Consider the following 17,715-nt stretch of genomic DNA (forward strand, 5'->3'; position numbering starts at 1 on the left):
AATAAAAAAAAATTAAACAACATTATCCCTTCAAATCCTAAACAACATTCGAAATACCAACCCAACAAACCTCCAATCGAACAGTATCCATTATATTTTGACTACTGACGATCACGACAACTCAACCATGAATGCACATTTATATATAATATGGCAATAACTAACATATATATATATATATATATATTCAAAATGATTCCCATGAAACATCCTGTCATTCCCACAACTCATAATTGGAAAAAAAAAAAAAAAAAAAATTGATTAGAAAAATAATAAATTAAATAATATGCAGTAAGTTGACTCGTCCAATTCCACACGCAAATATACAGCAATTACGAACAAATATAATGTATATGTGATCATTGGTGTATATATATATTTGCAGAGAATATACAGACATCTATCCTTAAGGTTGTCTGAAACACTACTAGAATCATCAGATTAAACCCCAACAATATTATTCATAAATGACGATGATGAATATGCAGCAGGTTCTGTTACTGGTAATTATATTTATAAGCATGGAAGTGGGAATGGGTGTGGATCATAGTGTTGGAGGCAGCAATGGAGGTTGGAGCCAATCCACAGATCTTGCATCATGGGCTGCTGGACAACAATTTCATCCTGGGGATAATCTTGGTCAGTTTTTTTTTTTTTTTTTTTTTTTTTTTTTTTTTTTATGGTAATGTTTTTCTGATAAAATAATTATTGTATGTAATATCTTTTATATAATACATATATATGTATTTTTTTTAAAAAAAACACGATGAAATTGCATAATAATAAAAAAAATATAAACAAAAAGAATAAAGTAATATAGTTGATTTTAATTTTTATGATAAATATATATGAGATGCCAATGTTGAATTTGGAAATTAGACCGCTTGATTTAGAATAAGATTTACGAAATTTTGAAAAAATTAAAATAATAAAACTATGTAGTTAATATGATATTTTTTAAAAAAATTATGTTAATAACAATGCTAAAAATTTTAAAAATGTCTACCACATGGTTTATTTAAAATTAATTTGTTTGTTAAGATAAAATTATAGATTTAATATATGTAAATTTAAAACAAGAAATTATATTTGTGGGTGATAATGTAAAAAAAATAAAATAAAAATATTAAGGGTGTGTTTGCTTGGAGTTTGGATTTTGAGTTGGGATTTGAATAGTAAAAATTTTAAATTTGAATAGTTGCATGATGTGATATAAATAGGTGTTGATGTGATGTTTTGAATGTAAAATTGATTTTTAGTATAATATAAAAAATAAAAAATAGGTGTTTGATTTGATATTTTTGGGGGGGAAAAAATTGGATGAATAGTGTAAATCCAATCCAATCCCCCAAACAAACACACCCTAAGTGTACTTTATAAAAATAAACAAAAAAAATTATATAAAAGTAGAATATTAGAAAAAATTATGGTTAAAGTACTACTTCCTCCATTCCATATAGAGAGTGTCAAGTGGTTTTATTTTATTTTTATATATTAATTCCACGTAATTTATTTATTTATTTTTATAAAATAATTATATACTTTAATAATGTTCTAAAATTTTACTCCATCCGTCCGGTATCTATATATCCATTTATTTTTTAATGACATTTGTGTAATATATTGTAAATTGAAAGGATATTTGTAGACAGTAGAGACGGATGGAGTATATTTTACAATTTTTTAAATTTTAATTAAATTATTTTAATTTTAATATATAATAATTATTTTTATTAATATATTTATTAATTATATTTTTTCTAAAATTAGTGTGTTAATGCAAGCATTTTTAGTTAGATGAACATAGTAATTGAAATTTATGATCAAAGTAAAATTAATATAGGTGTGTTTTTTAACGTCCAAAACTTCAATTTTTTATTATTTGAATTCTGCATTCTTTAAAGAAAAAATATATTTTTTTCTTAAACAAATTCATAAAAAGAAACAAACCTTTTATATATATTATATATATATATATATATATCACCCTATTGTTAAACCATTTTGATCCTGTTGGTTTGTTCAAATCTATAGTTTTCCTCTACGGTTCGAGTCACAGTGTCCTTGAAGTTTCCCCGGCGGATTTCGCCACCTGCACCACCGCCAGCCCTCTCCGGGGACCATTCTCCGGTGGCCGCACCGTCATTCCGCTCACCGCCGCCGGCTCCCGATTCTTCATATGTGGCACCGCCGGCCACTGCCTTGGCGGTATGAAGCTCCAAGTCGACATCCTCGCCGCCGACGCCGCCCCACCGCGACCCTCCACCACTCCAACAGGCTCGTCGCCGCCGCCAACACCCCCTCCCCACCGGCCGGAAAATTCTCTGCCACCCAAAAGCCCTAAGACTACTCCAGCATCACCAGGAAATCCTGCATTGCCGCCGGCCACCGGAAATCCTTCCGATGGGTCCCTATCTCCGCCTCCGCCACCATCCTCCGCCGCTGGAAACAGTGTTATGACCGCTCTCGCCGCCGCATCGGCTGGTTTTCTGATCATGCTACTTTGAAATTTAGGAAGACGAAGAATCTTTGATATTTCAATAGACTATTTAAAAAAAGTTGAAATTATTTTTCTTGTTTTCATAATTTATTATTTGTACTATAAGAGATTCTTGGCTTTGGTGCATTAATTAATTTGTGGTTCTTTTATATTTATAAGATGGTAATTCGTCCCACTCTTATTTGTATTATTATAGGAGTATTTTTTAACAGCATTTTGGACACAATTTTTTTTTTTTTTTTTTTCCGACTGTTTTATAATTTTAGGTGTGTTTCTTTGGAATTTTGCCTCTGAAATTTACTATGGTGATACTGTAATGGAAATTAATAATGGAAACTCCCCTACCATAGACAAACTCTGCTCCCCGATCGAACCTAAAACCCTGCAAACTAGGCCCGATAAACAAGGCAAACCATGTGTGGCAGGTGACATGAGGCGTCGGGGGTTTGAACCCATGACCTTACGGTTACATGTCCAACCCCTACACCACTAGGCCATCCCTTACGGCACCCCATTACATTCTAATTTCATCTGTGAACTTATTGTTCATCTTATTTTTTCTAAGTTAATGGTATGCAGATGATAATTTTGCATAATTTCTACTGATTTTTGATCGAATTTGATTTTGTATTAGAAATAGAAAAAATTGAAGATATTTGTAAAATTTAATGTTATTGCTTTGATTTAAGCATATCCATGCCTAGAAAGATTGAATAAGCAAATATTTGAAGGATAAAATTAGAATTTCGCATCAAGAGAAATTGGTGGAGCAATAAAAAAATAAAAAATTATTATTAAAGCCCAATTCAGGGCTGGTCGTGTTTTACATCAAGAAAGGGGAAAGAAATCAAAGATCAACTTGGAGAGAAAGCAAGAAGATAGTATGACGGCCGGGGCGATCAAGAAAAGGCTGTGCAATCCTGCATCATCTACTGTCAAGTAAAATCTTTTTGTTTTTTAATTTCTAGTTGTGTTTAGCGGCTAAGTTTCTTTTGTAGTCTAATTAAGGTTGGATTGAATTATTCGATTATGGATTTATGAGATAGTTTCGCATTTTAATTGATTTTTTTTTTTGATTAATTGATATTTCTGTGTATAATGTATAGTCATTAGATGTGATTTACTATTGTGGCCAGATTTTTAAGCCTGTCTATTGATTGTGCTTATTGAATAACTGCATCTTTAATCGTGTATTTATTTGATGAAGTAGTAAATATGTTTTTGCCATTAGCCTAGAAATTGCATAATCGAATAAGAAATATTGTAATTGATTAATTATTCAGAATTGGATTTTTTTGGTAATATTTTCAATTGAAGAGTTTTTACTAAGGTTGTACCTAGTTTCATTATTTCAATTAAAGAGTGGTCAATTGGTTGTACCGTTGCCATCAACAAAGTTGAAAAAAATCGAGTGTTCAATTGTATCAAACAACTATAACTAATTTATTAATTGATTGATTAGATTATTTAATTCAATGATCACATACATTATCTAACTTTTTATTCAATCCTTGAAATAGAGTTTTTATTTCGTGATAACTCAGTTTCAGTTCTTTTATTGATTGCTTGACGTTATTTGGTTATTTGGTTTATGTGAATTTCTTTAGGATAGCTAATTCAATTCTCGATTGAACCCCCCCCCCCTCCACTCCCTTATAATTAAATAATTAACTAAAGAAACATATTCATAGTCTCTGTCAATCGATCATGTTTTCATTATTCTACAACTGATTAGAAGTAATTATTTGACTGACACGCTTGTCAATATTTGACGCCGTGTTGCCGGGGACTGGTTTGATTATTGTTACTTTTGTTGCTTTATTTATTATTATTCTATTTCTTTTATGTTTGTTTTTTGTTTATGCCCCGATCTTCTCGAACATAAAATTTGATATAGGACTCAGAAATCGGAAAACTAGCAAGGAAATTGAAAGAAAAAAGCTATAAAAAAACTGGAATCCATCGGAAACTTTAATATCTAATGTGCGCAACTCTGGTTACAAATATTGGTTATCTAATGTATAGCAGCACGCAGGAGTTGTATTAATATTATTAATAATAGATGCTACAAAAACAGAATAATCATATACAAACCTACTGCTGGCTTGTAGTTGTAATATGCATCATAATAATCTGAATAAAGGTAAGATTTTCTTTCAACCTCGAGATGAATGCATCAACCAAACACATTCTAACACTATTGATATGAATAATATCAATTGAGAAAATTTATTACAAAATAAATGGAATTCACATGTTCTTACAACAAAAATGTAGAATAAATGTCAAGGAAACTATTATCAATGCTCAAATATAGTAGAAATGACACAATCGCGTTTCTTTTTCAATTATTATGGTTTTTTTTTTAAATCAAAACTTGAATCTACCCGGTAAATTTGCCACACAACAAATATATAAATTTAACCTGCAAATCGTACATTAAGTTCAAATCTTAATTGGATCGAAAAGTATAATGTCAACAAATTTATCTACACTAGAAAAGTAGGAATCTTCTTGATGTTGATAAATGACTTGTGAAGTTCTGGACATATTGAAACACGCGTTGATGAGTGTCAATGGCAACTTGCTTGAACCTAAGAGTTCCCGATTTAGATCTTTCCACAAATTCTGAATGAGTTCCATTATGTGTTCTCTAGCTTCATCTTCAGATGCTAATTTATTTTCCTTCATGAGCAGTGTTACAACGGATGAATTGTCTCCTCGATCTTTTTCCTCCTAGAATTCACATTAATCATTAAAGGAAAGTAAATATAAACCAAATGCTAATATGCTATTTATAAGTACATATATATACATATATATAATGAGGAAGCTATAATTCAATGAATTAAAATGGACGTATATTGGATTTGATTATGTGGTCTGAAAAAATTACCTTTGCAGTTCCAAGATCATCCCAAAGTCGAAGAATCTCTCCAGAGATTGAAAATATTTTTGGATATGGTTTTGCCATATATTTCACATTTTGTTCATTAATTCCTTCACCGGTTAAGAAGAATGAAAGAACTAAAGCCATGTAGGATCCGGATGTCGTTATTCCATTTCTTAAATAATCTTCAATGCACGGCGTATGCCCATTGTTGAACCACTCAACTTCGACCATAAAAGCTTCTATGGTATCAATCCACTGTTACAATATTAGATAACTCATGAGTCAACTTGAAGATGAATATAGTTTAGGAAATGATTGTACAATTTCTACGAATTCTTAGATGGCGACGTAAAATATTTTAATGTTACTTTTATATTTTAGTTAAGAAGAAATAGTTACCATTTTGGCAAGGTAAGGGAGTATGTTTCTCCCTTGTTCTTTAAGGACATGGTAAGCAATTTCATTAGTTGTATTGTAGAGAGCCATGTAGCATATTTTCATGTACTCGGGGAGTTCTTCTATTGCATTGAGATCCCATCTGAAAATTGTTATAAATCTTTATTTAAAATATAAGAATTAAAAAAAGGCCTCTAAAACAATTAATTATATTCTCATTTATAGTATGATATGAAAGAGGGAATTTTAATTGAATACTTTTCAATAAGTTCTTCCACTACATTATATTGAGATCCCATTTAGGATTATGACTTACCTTTGGATCGCCTGTGTAAATAGGGAAAGTTCTTCGATGTTGCCATAGGTATCAAAAATGTCGTCGAGGACTAACAATATAGCTATGCTTTTTGCCATTTCTATTCGGACAGAAAAATATTTGGGATGTGGAAAAATACCAACTGTCCACAAAAAACATTCCATGGGACGATTTCTGGCGAAACTCAATTTATCTGTAAGCCCCAAGTGCTTCAACCACCTTTGCAATAATGAAGGTCGGGTTATTGAAAATAAAAAAATTATAAAAGAGAAATGATCTAGGAATGCCAAGAATTAGGAGTTACATAACATACCTGAATACCTCAGCAAGTTCCATTTGGTATAGTGATTGGACATGATTATAATCAGATTTTGCCAATTTTAAAAGATGGTCATTGGGATGGCTTTGGTTGCTGTATTCATCAATATACAATCTCGATTCTAGCCTTTCCATTCTCAAGTGCCGAGGAAGTTCCAAGGCTCGACTTATAGGCCACGAAAAATGTCGTGGCAAGGTTGTGCTCCTAGCCATTAATTTTAGTTCTTTTTCGGCGAATGTCATGGCTTTTGATAATATATATTCATCACTTGTACCTAAATACGATGCTTCGTATAAACATAGAAGGCCCTCTTTGTCTTGCTTTCTCACCATGAATTTTGTGAAGATATCTGCCAATAATTTGAGTACAAATATGTTATAATTTCAGATATTTTTTTTTTCCAAAAATATCGAACACAAATGAAATTGAATATCCAAAATACCCGAGTTAACCGGCCTTGAATTTTGTCTAAGTAGTCGAAAACGTAAAGCTGTGGCTTGTAAATCATGTTCAGGAGCATTCCAATGCTGTAGCTTCTCCAACCAAACATCGATCTCTTCCTCGTAGTGATAGGAAATTCCTAGCCATTGGAGGGTGTCAATAAACTTCATTGCAGCTGTTGGATCCAAACCTTTTTGTAGAGCTATTCTTGTTTTTTCTTTCAATTCTTCCATGGTTGAAGTAGATTCTCTTCTTGCTTTGCGTTTCTTCTCCTGTTTCATTGATTTTTTTGCTTTAGGTTAAAACCTTACATAAGTAAAAAAATCTCACCTCAAAGGAGAACAATTGATAATAAGTTCGGCAATGTTACATCCTATGAATGATCGATATATAGCAATCTCAATTTGTCATAAGCATCTAGCGTTTGTTTGGTTTTAGTTTGAATTTGAATTTTCGTTCAAATAATATGATATTTTATGAGATGAAATATATTATTTTTTTTATTAAATGTTAGTATTTTTTTTATTTGAAATAAAATAAAAAACCCGTAATTCCATTTTTGTAACTTTGTTTGTCATTTTTATACTGATTGTGTACATTAACATCACCTGAAGAGTACTACATAACAATAACAGGCAAACTTAATAATTAAACACTACATGATAAATGATTTAAAGTTTTTTCATGATAAAATATGTAGAATCAAAATATTTCTCTGGAAAAGCCCTAGTTTAAAACTAAGTAACTGATGCTCGTGTTATCCCAAAAAAAAAAAGAAAAAAGTAAATTATGGTCGTGATCGACATGGTATATACAAGAGCAGTAATTGAAAAAGGAATCCATTACTGAAGTTATGGAGGGCTTGAGAGAGCTATTGGCATGGAATTCCCTACGTTCCATTGACACCCACAAAAACTTGCAACCATTCCAAGGAAAACGACAATAAGAAGAAGAAGAAGAAGTCACGTGCAAGGCATGAGAATTCGAAAGATTAGTTTTACATAGCATTAGTGTATTCATGGTTGCTATTTAACACCAAGTTGTGTATTGGCCAACCACTTTATTTTAATTTAAGATGTCTAAATTTTATTTCCTTTGGGAAAAGACAAGGGCTTTATATAAGGGTGTATTTCCTTAAGCGCCTGTTTGAAATATTTCTCTGTTTAATCACTGTAGATTTGAGATCGCGCGGGAGTATTCACGGGTCCGACACATTCCGATAGGGTTTGGGAGTAAGCCTGTGTGTTTTTAGGCTTTTTTTTTATCCTATTTTTTAATTCTTTTTTTTTAAAAAAAAATTAAAATATAATTTAATATTTATTATAATTATAGGGGAAAAAATCTATACAATGTATATATCATTGTAGAGAATAAAATTTTCTATAATACAAATAAATTAAAATTAAAATATATATGTTGGGTATAATATAAATTTATAATCAAATCATACAATGTAAATTTTATCAATTAAATTTAATACATATTTTATATTATTTTATTTATTATCCATCGAATCAATACACATCGAAACTCCCCAAATCCCAATCAAATCCAAACACAAAAGAAACAACAAAAATTCAAATAAAAATCAAATACCATAGGTATATATCAGTTTTTATTTTCATTAAAAATTATGAATATTAGTATTAAACAATGATGTGATTTTTATTGTAATAATATGTAAGTTCTAAAAATTTTCTAAAGTTATGCTGTAAGTACAATTATTAAAAATAAAATAATTAGATTAATTTCCGAAAGACTAAAATGACAAAATAGATAAATTTATTTGAAATATTAAAAATATAATATAATTATAATTATATTTATTCGGTCCACCGGGTAATCCGCCCACGGCGGACTAACCCATTTTCAACCTGCATACAACCCGTGTGATTTAACTCGTTTAGGAGTATATTTTAGCATACCTAAAAAATTAAAACCCAACCCATTAAAAGTGGAGCGAGACGGATCAACCAACCGACTCAACCTATTTTGAAAGTTCTCGTTTATACACCAACATTTTTTAAAGAGGTCTACCACTTAATATTATTTTAAAAAATTACATAAATATATATTCATATCATATATATTATATGCATTACAAAAGTCAATAATTAAATATAATTTTTTTTTCTATTTTCCTTATACCGTATCTCACATAAAAAAATAATTATCTCAAACTAAAAAGACAAAACAAACACACCGTTAGCATAATTAAAAACCAATTAATGATCAATCGAAGTCTTTCATATACATTTTCGGTGTGTTTACTTTATTAGTGGTTTTTTTTTTAAAATTTCTCTACACAAAATTCTTATAGAAAAAAAGAAGAGAAAGAGAAAGATAAAAACGACCAAATAAAGCAGATAAGAACAAAGAGAAGATCATACAGACTATGGACTAATTAAATTTGATTAAACATAATTAAGGGAAATAATTATAGCCCACTTTAATCTACATTTTGTTGAATTTAAAGTGAATCTAATAATTTTGTATTGGATCAACACTATAGTCGGTGTAGTAGATCGAAGATCATCGATCGGTTTAAATTTTATCAACATTTTTTATTTATATTTTTTTCTTTTTATCGAACCTACCGATATTAATTTCGCGCCTGCCTACCGGCAAGTGCTCTCACGAGATTTAAATTGCCAAAATAGGATCTAAAATCAAGCTATGAGATTTGGTCTAAAATTCAATTATATATATATATATATATATATATGCTATTCATTTGGTTTTGAACTGAAAATGGAAGCTAGATCGTAGTTTGGTCATTTTCATAATTACAACATTGGGGAATAGTATCCGTATATAATGGAAGATAGACTATGTTTATCGATAAAAGTATTATAAATATCAACCAATAATTAACTATAAATCACTATTAATTTTTATAATAACAATAACATCGCTATATTAATAAAAATTATATTACCATTTTTAAGTTATATACGACTGTTTATTTATATTTTGAAAATTGTGTCTGTATAATTAAATAATTTTTTTTATCTATAAAAATTAATGTATTAGATACAAAATTAATTTTTTATTCAAAATATTATATCTAGCCTATACTACTAACTTTAAAACCCAACTCAAATTTTATAGCACATTATTTAAAGGCAAAAGAATAATTTGAAAATATACGTGATTACAATATGAATAAACAATCAACATTATAAAAAAATAATTATTAATAATTAAGAAATCCAACATAGTGTTATTACGGACAATAATAAATATGTATATATATTGTTAAATAAAAATATCTCATATTTTTTATGTTGACATATATATTTTACCAAATTATGAATTTTCACAAAAATGGCAAATATGCACAGTTTGTCCTCATTGGTGTAGAGGAGAGAAAGGTGGCAGGTTGTCTATGTAGAGTTATAAATAAGCCGAATAGAGCTGAGCTTCTCATGTTTGAGCTAGGTTCGTTAAGGACTCGAGCTCGACTCATATTCGTTCATTAAGATATACGAGTTGAAATTTTTGTTTGAGCTTGATTCATTTAACAATATTTTTGTTCATGTTTGGCTCGACTCGATTCGTTAAAAGAAATTTTATTTTATTTTATTTAATTTTTTTAAAAAATTTAAATTTAGTTAATAATAGTTATAATTTTTATTAATAAATTTGAATAAAAAATAGAATAAAATATGATATTTATAAAGATATATATACTTATTAAATATAGAATTATTAATTTAATTTTTTTAATAAATACTATCGAACGTTCGCGAACAAATTCGAGCTTATTCGTGAACATAACGAGCCAAAATTTATGTTCGTGTTCGGCTCGTTTTAGCTTAGCGAACGAGCTCTTAGCGAGTTTAAACAAGCCGAACCGAGCCGAGCTCGCAAACAGTTCATTTGTTTTACAACTCTATATCTATGCTATTTATTTTTTTCTATCGTATTATATCCATAACAAAAAATAAAAAAATAAAAATTGCATGATTGAATAGTCAAAGTGTTGTCTGATTTACCATGAAAATACCCAATACTATTTGTATTAATCAACTCTCGTATCTTGGTAAATAAATTAATAATGCGCATTTATAATAATTTAAATTTTTAGGTGAGACTGTGGTTCGGATTATATATAGAAGAATTGTGTGTCAGCTATTATTGGCAATTCCTCAATATAGGTTTTAAACGTCTATACTAATCTCATATTCTCATTTTGATATATAAAGTTCCATCATCTTTTTGTTTATTTGTTTAATTAACCTTTTATTTATTATCTTTCTTCTTCTAATTTTGTGTCCCATTTTTTTTTTCTTTCATTCTTCTTTTTATTTTACCCCGTCACCAAAAGTAAATAATTCAAAACATTAAATATCATTATTTTATATTATTAACGTAATTCCACATATTAAACATAAAAAAACACGTTCATCCAAAAAAAATAAAAAATTGAACAAAACCGAATATAGATTAGATGTTTTTTTTTATTATTACTTTACAATCATTTTTTTTTATTATTATTATTTAAAATGGTTTTATTAATTGTATTTACAAAAATAAAAGAACCCATAAATAAAAATTTAAAAAATATCTTGTGAATATGATAGAATAATAATTGCAATTTTTGTCTAGAATTATTATAGTCAACCACGATTAAATAAAGAATGCTATATAGAATTTTGAAGATTAGATTGGGCTATCGCATATCATAATAAATAGCTACCTCTCAGATCAGGTTTTGCTACAGAGGCAACCACCTCTGCCTAATTCTTCTATGTTCTTCCATTCCTATGCATTTTAGGGGTCTATTAAGTTTAGTTACTTTCACTAATATACAAGTTTATTTTTATTTGTTTAGATAATATCATATATTTTTAATTTGTTTTGAGTTATTATAATTTGATTTTTCCATTTTGTACCGTATTTATAAATAAGTCATATTTCATTAGCATTAATATGTAACTCTTTGAAATTTTATAAAATATTACATGATATTAAATAGATATTTGGCAATCGAGTGTTAGCTTTCGACGGTAGGCTCATTCAATTAGTTCATATATTTAGCTGATTCAATTTGCTTGTTTGACTAATGAGATATATTAGTTATTTGTGTCGGAATATTTATACGTAAAATGACAAATTAACGATATTTTATACTATACTATTAAGATGTTCAATTGTTTTCTTTGGGTGGGTAGACTTATTGAGATTTTGTTTTGTTTTGTTTTGTTTTAGTTATTGTAACTTGTGAAATTATTCTAAAAATAAATAAATATTTATTTATTTAGCTATTTGTGAAAACAAAATATATTTTTATTGAAAGATATACTCATTTCATTCCAATTCAATAATCTTATTTTATTATTTCTGTCCGTCACAGGTAAAAAAATGTTTATTTTTTTTTCACTAGTTCACCCCTCACCATCAGGTCATTTCGTTCGGGGTTTTCATATTTTTTTTTCTTAGATATTGAGGAAGTGGTCAAAGAATTTTAAAATATGTCGAGAATGTTTTAGGTCATAATACAAACAATATATCCCAATGATCAAATGATATTTCATAACAATGTATGATTGTCTATGAATTTTAATTCTCATTTCACAATTTTCATTTTTTTTTAAATACATGGGAACCCTTACTGCTATTCTTCGTGTGCATTTTGGGTAAATTCTCGTTCAAATGTAATAGCTGCAAATTAGGCTTAATAAAAGAAGTTATATTAGACGAACTATGTGTCACAGTCAAATTTTTAAATGGATGACCTGGATTGAGGCATTTAGGCATGTTAATGTTATGCAATTGTTCTTATATTAATAATTTATGGAACTTTGTTGTTTGCAATTCTTCTGATTATGCTGTTGTTCTAGTATTAATTTTTCTGCTTTTTAAATTGTATTTGCTTTTGTGACTGCTTTTCTAAATGTATTTGCGATTGTGATTGTTTTTCTAAATGTATATATTCCCTTCGTCCTATAATTAGGTATCCGTTTGCTTTTTGTACGTAGTTTTAGAAATATTAGTATTATATTGAGATGTAATAGAAATAAAGTATAAATAACTAAAATAACCTTATTAATATGGTGTGATATAAAGATAATGATATTTGTGTAATATATTGTAAATTGTAAGGGTGTTTGTAATGTTATGTAACAATTACTAAAAAAAAAATGAAATAAATACTTTATTATGAAATGAACTAAAATGAAAAATGAATACTTTGTTATGGAACGGAGGGAGCATATATATTTTTTAATTTATGTGGTGTTTTAAATTAAATATCTAATAATTTTTTGTTCTCTCTTTTTTTTTTTTTTTTTTTTTTTTTTTTTTTTTTTTTCTAGAGGTGTGAAGCTTGTGCAATGTTTTCATCGGTGTTTGACTTATATTTTTGAATTGTTTGATTCTTTATTATGCCTGCATATACTTTTTATATTTATAGAGTGATTTTTGTTTTTGATATATGGTGATGCAATATTCAAATATAATATGTATTGATTTTATTTTCTATTTTCCTTGAATATTTATCTAGTTAGATGGGCCGGGAGAAAAATTAATATCTATGAGAATTTATTTTAAAATTTTTAATTATCAATAAAAATGCAATTTGAGCTAATTGTGTTTATTTAGAATAATATAATTATTTTTTAATAAAATATTAAACAAAATATAACTATAAAAATAAGGGTGAGATAAGAAAATCAAGAAAAACACACAATAACACAAAAATTTGGTGATCAATTTGATCGGGATGATCTATGTCTGAGCGCTGCCAAGCTAAATTTTTTTTTACCTTAGAATATACAACTCACTTCCTAAAAGTGAGAATACATATATATTTGAAAAATAACAAACCCTAGGCCCACACCTGACCCATGCTAATAATATCTAAATCATATTCTTATATTTCAAGATATAATCAGACTTAATATATAATATTCTCCTTAGTTGAAGAGTGATTGCATCTCCGACCTCTACATTTTACTTCATCAGGAATGATAGCATCAAGCCTCCTTCTTCACTCATCAAGGCAAATTGAGGTAGAACACAACCTCAATTTATTTAAGGTCACCACCTTAGTCAACATTTTTGCTAAATTTTTCGATCCCCCTGAATCTATTTCAACTTCAAAATCCCCATCTCCAATAGCTCACGAATGTGGTAAAACCTTAACTCATATGTTTTTTGTTCTTACATGGAATGTAGAATTCCTTGCCAAGTGGATGACACTCTAATTGTCACTATAAAAGCTATTATTTTTAGGATCATTTCCCAACTCAAATATGAAGTTTTACAGCCAAACTATCTTTTTGCTTGCCTCCGTTACTGCAATGTACTAAAATTTTGTCATCGATAAAACAACTACCTTTTGCAAATTTGAAGTTCATGATATTGTTGTCCCACCATAAGTGACACATATCCAAATGCATTATTCCTCTTATTATAGTCACTTCTTGCTAAGTTCGTATCCACAAATCTAGCCAAGCAAGGTTCACTTATCTCGAAGATCAATGCCTTATCTATAATGTCTCGTAAATACTTCAATATCCATTTCACTCATTCTCAATTTTGCATTCCACGGTTACTTATTAATCGGTTCACTACTTCCACTACATATGTTATATCCGGCCTTTTACCAATCATTGCATACATAAAGATTCATACGACAGATGCATAGGGAACATTTCTCATCTCATCACATTCCGACTCATTCTTTGGTGAGTATTTGTTCAACAACTTGAAGTGACTCCAAAAATGTGTGCTAAAAGGCTTTTCATCCTGCATATTGAATCTCCTCAAGTCTGTCTTTGCATATTCTACTTGCGAGAGACACAACCTCCCACTATTTATGTCGTCGACAAAGCAATCACCTTTTGCAGCTTTGAAGTCTATGATATTGTTGTCCCACCATAAGTGAACACATATTTAAGTACTCTATCTTTTATCATAGTCACTTCCTGCCAAGTCCGCATCCACTAATCTAACCAAACAAGGCTCCTTTATCTCGAATATCAGTGTCTTATCTGTAGTGCCTCGTAAATATCACAACATCCACTTCATTCCTTTTTAATATTATTTTTCAAGATTGCTCATAAATCAGATCACTACTCCCACTGTATGTGCTATATCCAGCCTCGTACCATTCATTACGTATATCAAGGTCCATGTGGCAGATACATATGGAACACTTTTCATCTCAGTATATTATATCTCATTCTTTGGTGAGCTATTGTTCGAAAACTTGAAGTTACTCCCCAAAGGTATGCTAAAAGACTTTGTATCCTGTATATTGAATATTCTTAAAACTTTCTTTACATACTCTACTTCGAAGAGACTCAAACTCACATTATCTCAGGTTTGAATTATTCACATGCTCAAAATTTATTTTGTTTCTCCAAAATTCTTATCGAGAATTTTTACACAAATTATTGTTTCAACTATGTATCTTTCCGGCATAAGGACTTGCCAATAACATGTTATCCACATATAATAAAAATTATTATGGGAAAATTGCAGGAAATGTCATTTATTTAGGTTCAATTATCTTTTTCGGACACTTTTTTTCAACTTTAACAATTAAGAACATTATGTATACTCTAGACATTATTTTTGTTCTCCGGCGCCGGAAAAATGCACATGAGCATCACATGCGCCTTCGTGGCATATCCGATGCATACATGGACGTCACCGTTGTTGTGTTGTCGCCCGCATGGTCGTCGGACAGGTGACGTGGAATTATATTTTTTTCCACTTTCGCAATTTAGAACATTATGTGTACTCCGGACATTATTTTTGTCCTCTGGCGCAGGAAAAATAGTTTGTTCTAGTTCAATCAGGCCAAATTGAAATTGTAAAAAAAAAAAAATTCAAAATAAGATAATTCCACGTCACTTGTCCGACGACCATGCGGACAATAACACAACAACGGTGATGTCCACGTATGCGCCGACCATGCCATGAAGGCGCACGTAATGGTCACGTGCATTTTTTTGGTGCCAGAGGGAAAAAATAATGTTTGGAGTATACATAATGTTCTAAATTACAAAATATAAAATTATTCAAAAATGATAATTAGATTTACATACAAAACATTTTTTGCAATTTTCCTAAGTATTATATATGAACCCTCAAACCTCTTAAAGTAGTAGGAGTAGTTGGCATTGCATTGATATTTAGGTCAGTATAAAGAAAAATTCACACATTTAACTTATACTTTGAGATTAATGGGTCGAACTGAAATTTCTAGCTTAAATATGCTTTTGTATGTGTTGATAGTTATTCTAGATACAAATCGATAGATAGTTAGCAACAAGTGGTATATTTAAATCTTTTTAGAAATATTGCAAAAGATTAAATGTCAAAAAGGTTGATAAAATTGAAAGAAGTAGATCAAATCATGGAAAAGAATTTGACAATCAATATTTTATTAAACATTAAGATGAATATGATATTTTGCATGAATTTCTAACCCGTAAAATGCCACAACAAAATGTGTTGTAGAAAGAAAGAATAGAACATTTCAAGAAATATAATGAATAAATCTATGTTAGTTGGAAATAATGTTTCAAAATATTTTTGGCCAAAACCTATGAATAATGCATGTTATGTTATTAATATAGTTTCTATACATCCCAAAATTTAGAGAAACACCTTATGAAATATGGAAAGAAAAGGTTTCAAATGTTTTTTATTTTCATACATTTGAATGTCGATGCTATATTTTAAATTATAGAGATACTTTTTGATATGGCAAGTGCTTAATTTAAAATTAAGCATAATGCTGAACAATACGTAATATGCTAACAAACAATTCACTATATTTTTATTAGCAACACATTATTTATATTAATATAATACAAATAAAATGAACTAATAACATATATATAGTTTCACACAACAAATGCAGCAGTTGATTTTAGCACATGGTATACTCTTATATAGCATACGATGTAATTATGAACAAACAACATATATCTTTATTACAAACATCACATGTTGTGTGTTGTATAAAAACATGTGTTGCTTCTATATTTTATGTGTTCTGATTTAAAAAAAAAAATCGCCCAGCTGATTTTCCCAAATCAACACCGTAACCCTTCCCTTTTAATATATGTATTATATTGCCAAATTCATAATAGCATATAAATTAATTTGGTATATAATATGAATATATTCTAAAAATATTAAAAATATAGTAATCTATTATATTAATACTTGGATGAAAGTACATATAATATGTGTTGTATGATAATAATATAAATATATTCTCATGATTTAAAATATATATATATATTTAATTATATATATCAAATATATATATATATATATATTACTAAAATGAAAATATTAGAAAATAAAAGATCCAAAGTTGTATCATAAATAATATATGATATATGTGTCAATATAAGACATATTTTTATACTATACACATTATTTTTATCATCATTGTGTTAAATATATAAAATTTTGAACATAATTTTTATTCACATAGATTCATACATCATAGGAAAGTGTTATTGGTCAATACTCATTCATCTTCATTAGGAAACACAAACGGTTAAAGATAAGGTCCCGATAACTCAATACTCTAGGGTGCATTTACTTTGTAAGATAAGATTATAATACATATATTATTTTAATATATTATATGATAATATGATAAAATAATTTAATATTTACTATAATTGATTATTATATAATATTATTAATTTTGCCTAAAATACCCTTAATTAAATGATAAAATCAATAGTAAATTAGATTTTAATGAAAGATAAAATATTTTTTTTTACATTAGTTATACTTTCGTATTATTTATTACTATATATAAGAAAGAATTAATAATTCTTGATTATAGTATTATTATATGGAGATTT

The 17,715-nt window shown here is 28.6% G+C and overlaps 2 protein-coding genes across 2 annotated transcripts; one reads left to right on the top strand and one right to left on the bottom strand.

Annotated features, from left to right (window-relative positions):
* The first annotated feature begins 399 nt into the window (after positions 1-399).
* On the top strand, positions 400-2,693 carry LOC127247932 (uclacyanin 1-like). The gene is made up of 2 exons (XM_051270024.1): positions 400-639; positions 2,035-2,693. The coding sequence occupies exons 1-2, from the start codon at positions 468-470 to the stop codon at positions 2,505-2,507; spliced, it is 645 nt and encodes a 214-aa protein (XP_051125981.1). The 5' UTR covers positions 400-467; the 3' UTR covers positions 2,508-2,693.
* Positions 2,694-4,945: 2,252 nt separating this feature from the next.
* Positions 4,946-7,765, bottom strand: LOC127247948 (monoterpene synthase TPS4, chloroplastic-like). The gene is made up of 7 exons (XM_051270042.1): positions 7,712-7,765; positions 6,867-7,137; positions 6,419-6,773; positions 6,106-6,324; positions 5,793-5,931; positions 5,397-5,648; positions 4,946-5,236 (listed from the first exon to the last, which is right to left on the bottom strand). The coding sequence occupies exons 1-7, from the start codon at positions 7,763-7,765 to the stop codon at positions 4,946-4,948; spliced, it is 1,581 nt and encodes a 526-aa protein (XP_051125999.1).
* Between the last annotated feature and the right edge of the window lie 9,950 nt (positions 7,766-17,715).

This window comes from Andrographis paniculata, unplaced genomic scaffold (genome assembly GCF_009805555.1).
Source record: "Andrographis paniculata isolate CXL003 unplaced genomic scaffold, ASM980555v1 Contig32END, whole genome shotgun sequence".
NCBI lineage: Eukaryota > Viridiplantae > Streptophyta > Magnoliopsida > Lamiales > Acanthaceae > Andrographis > Andrographis paniculata.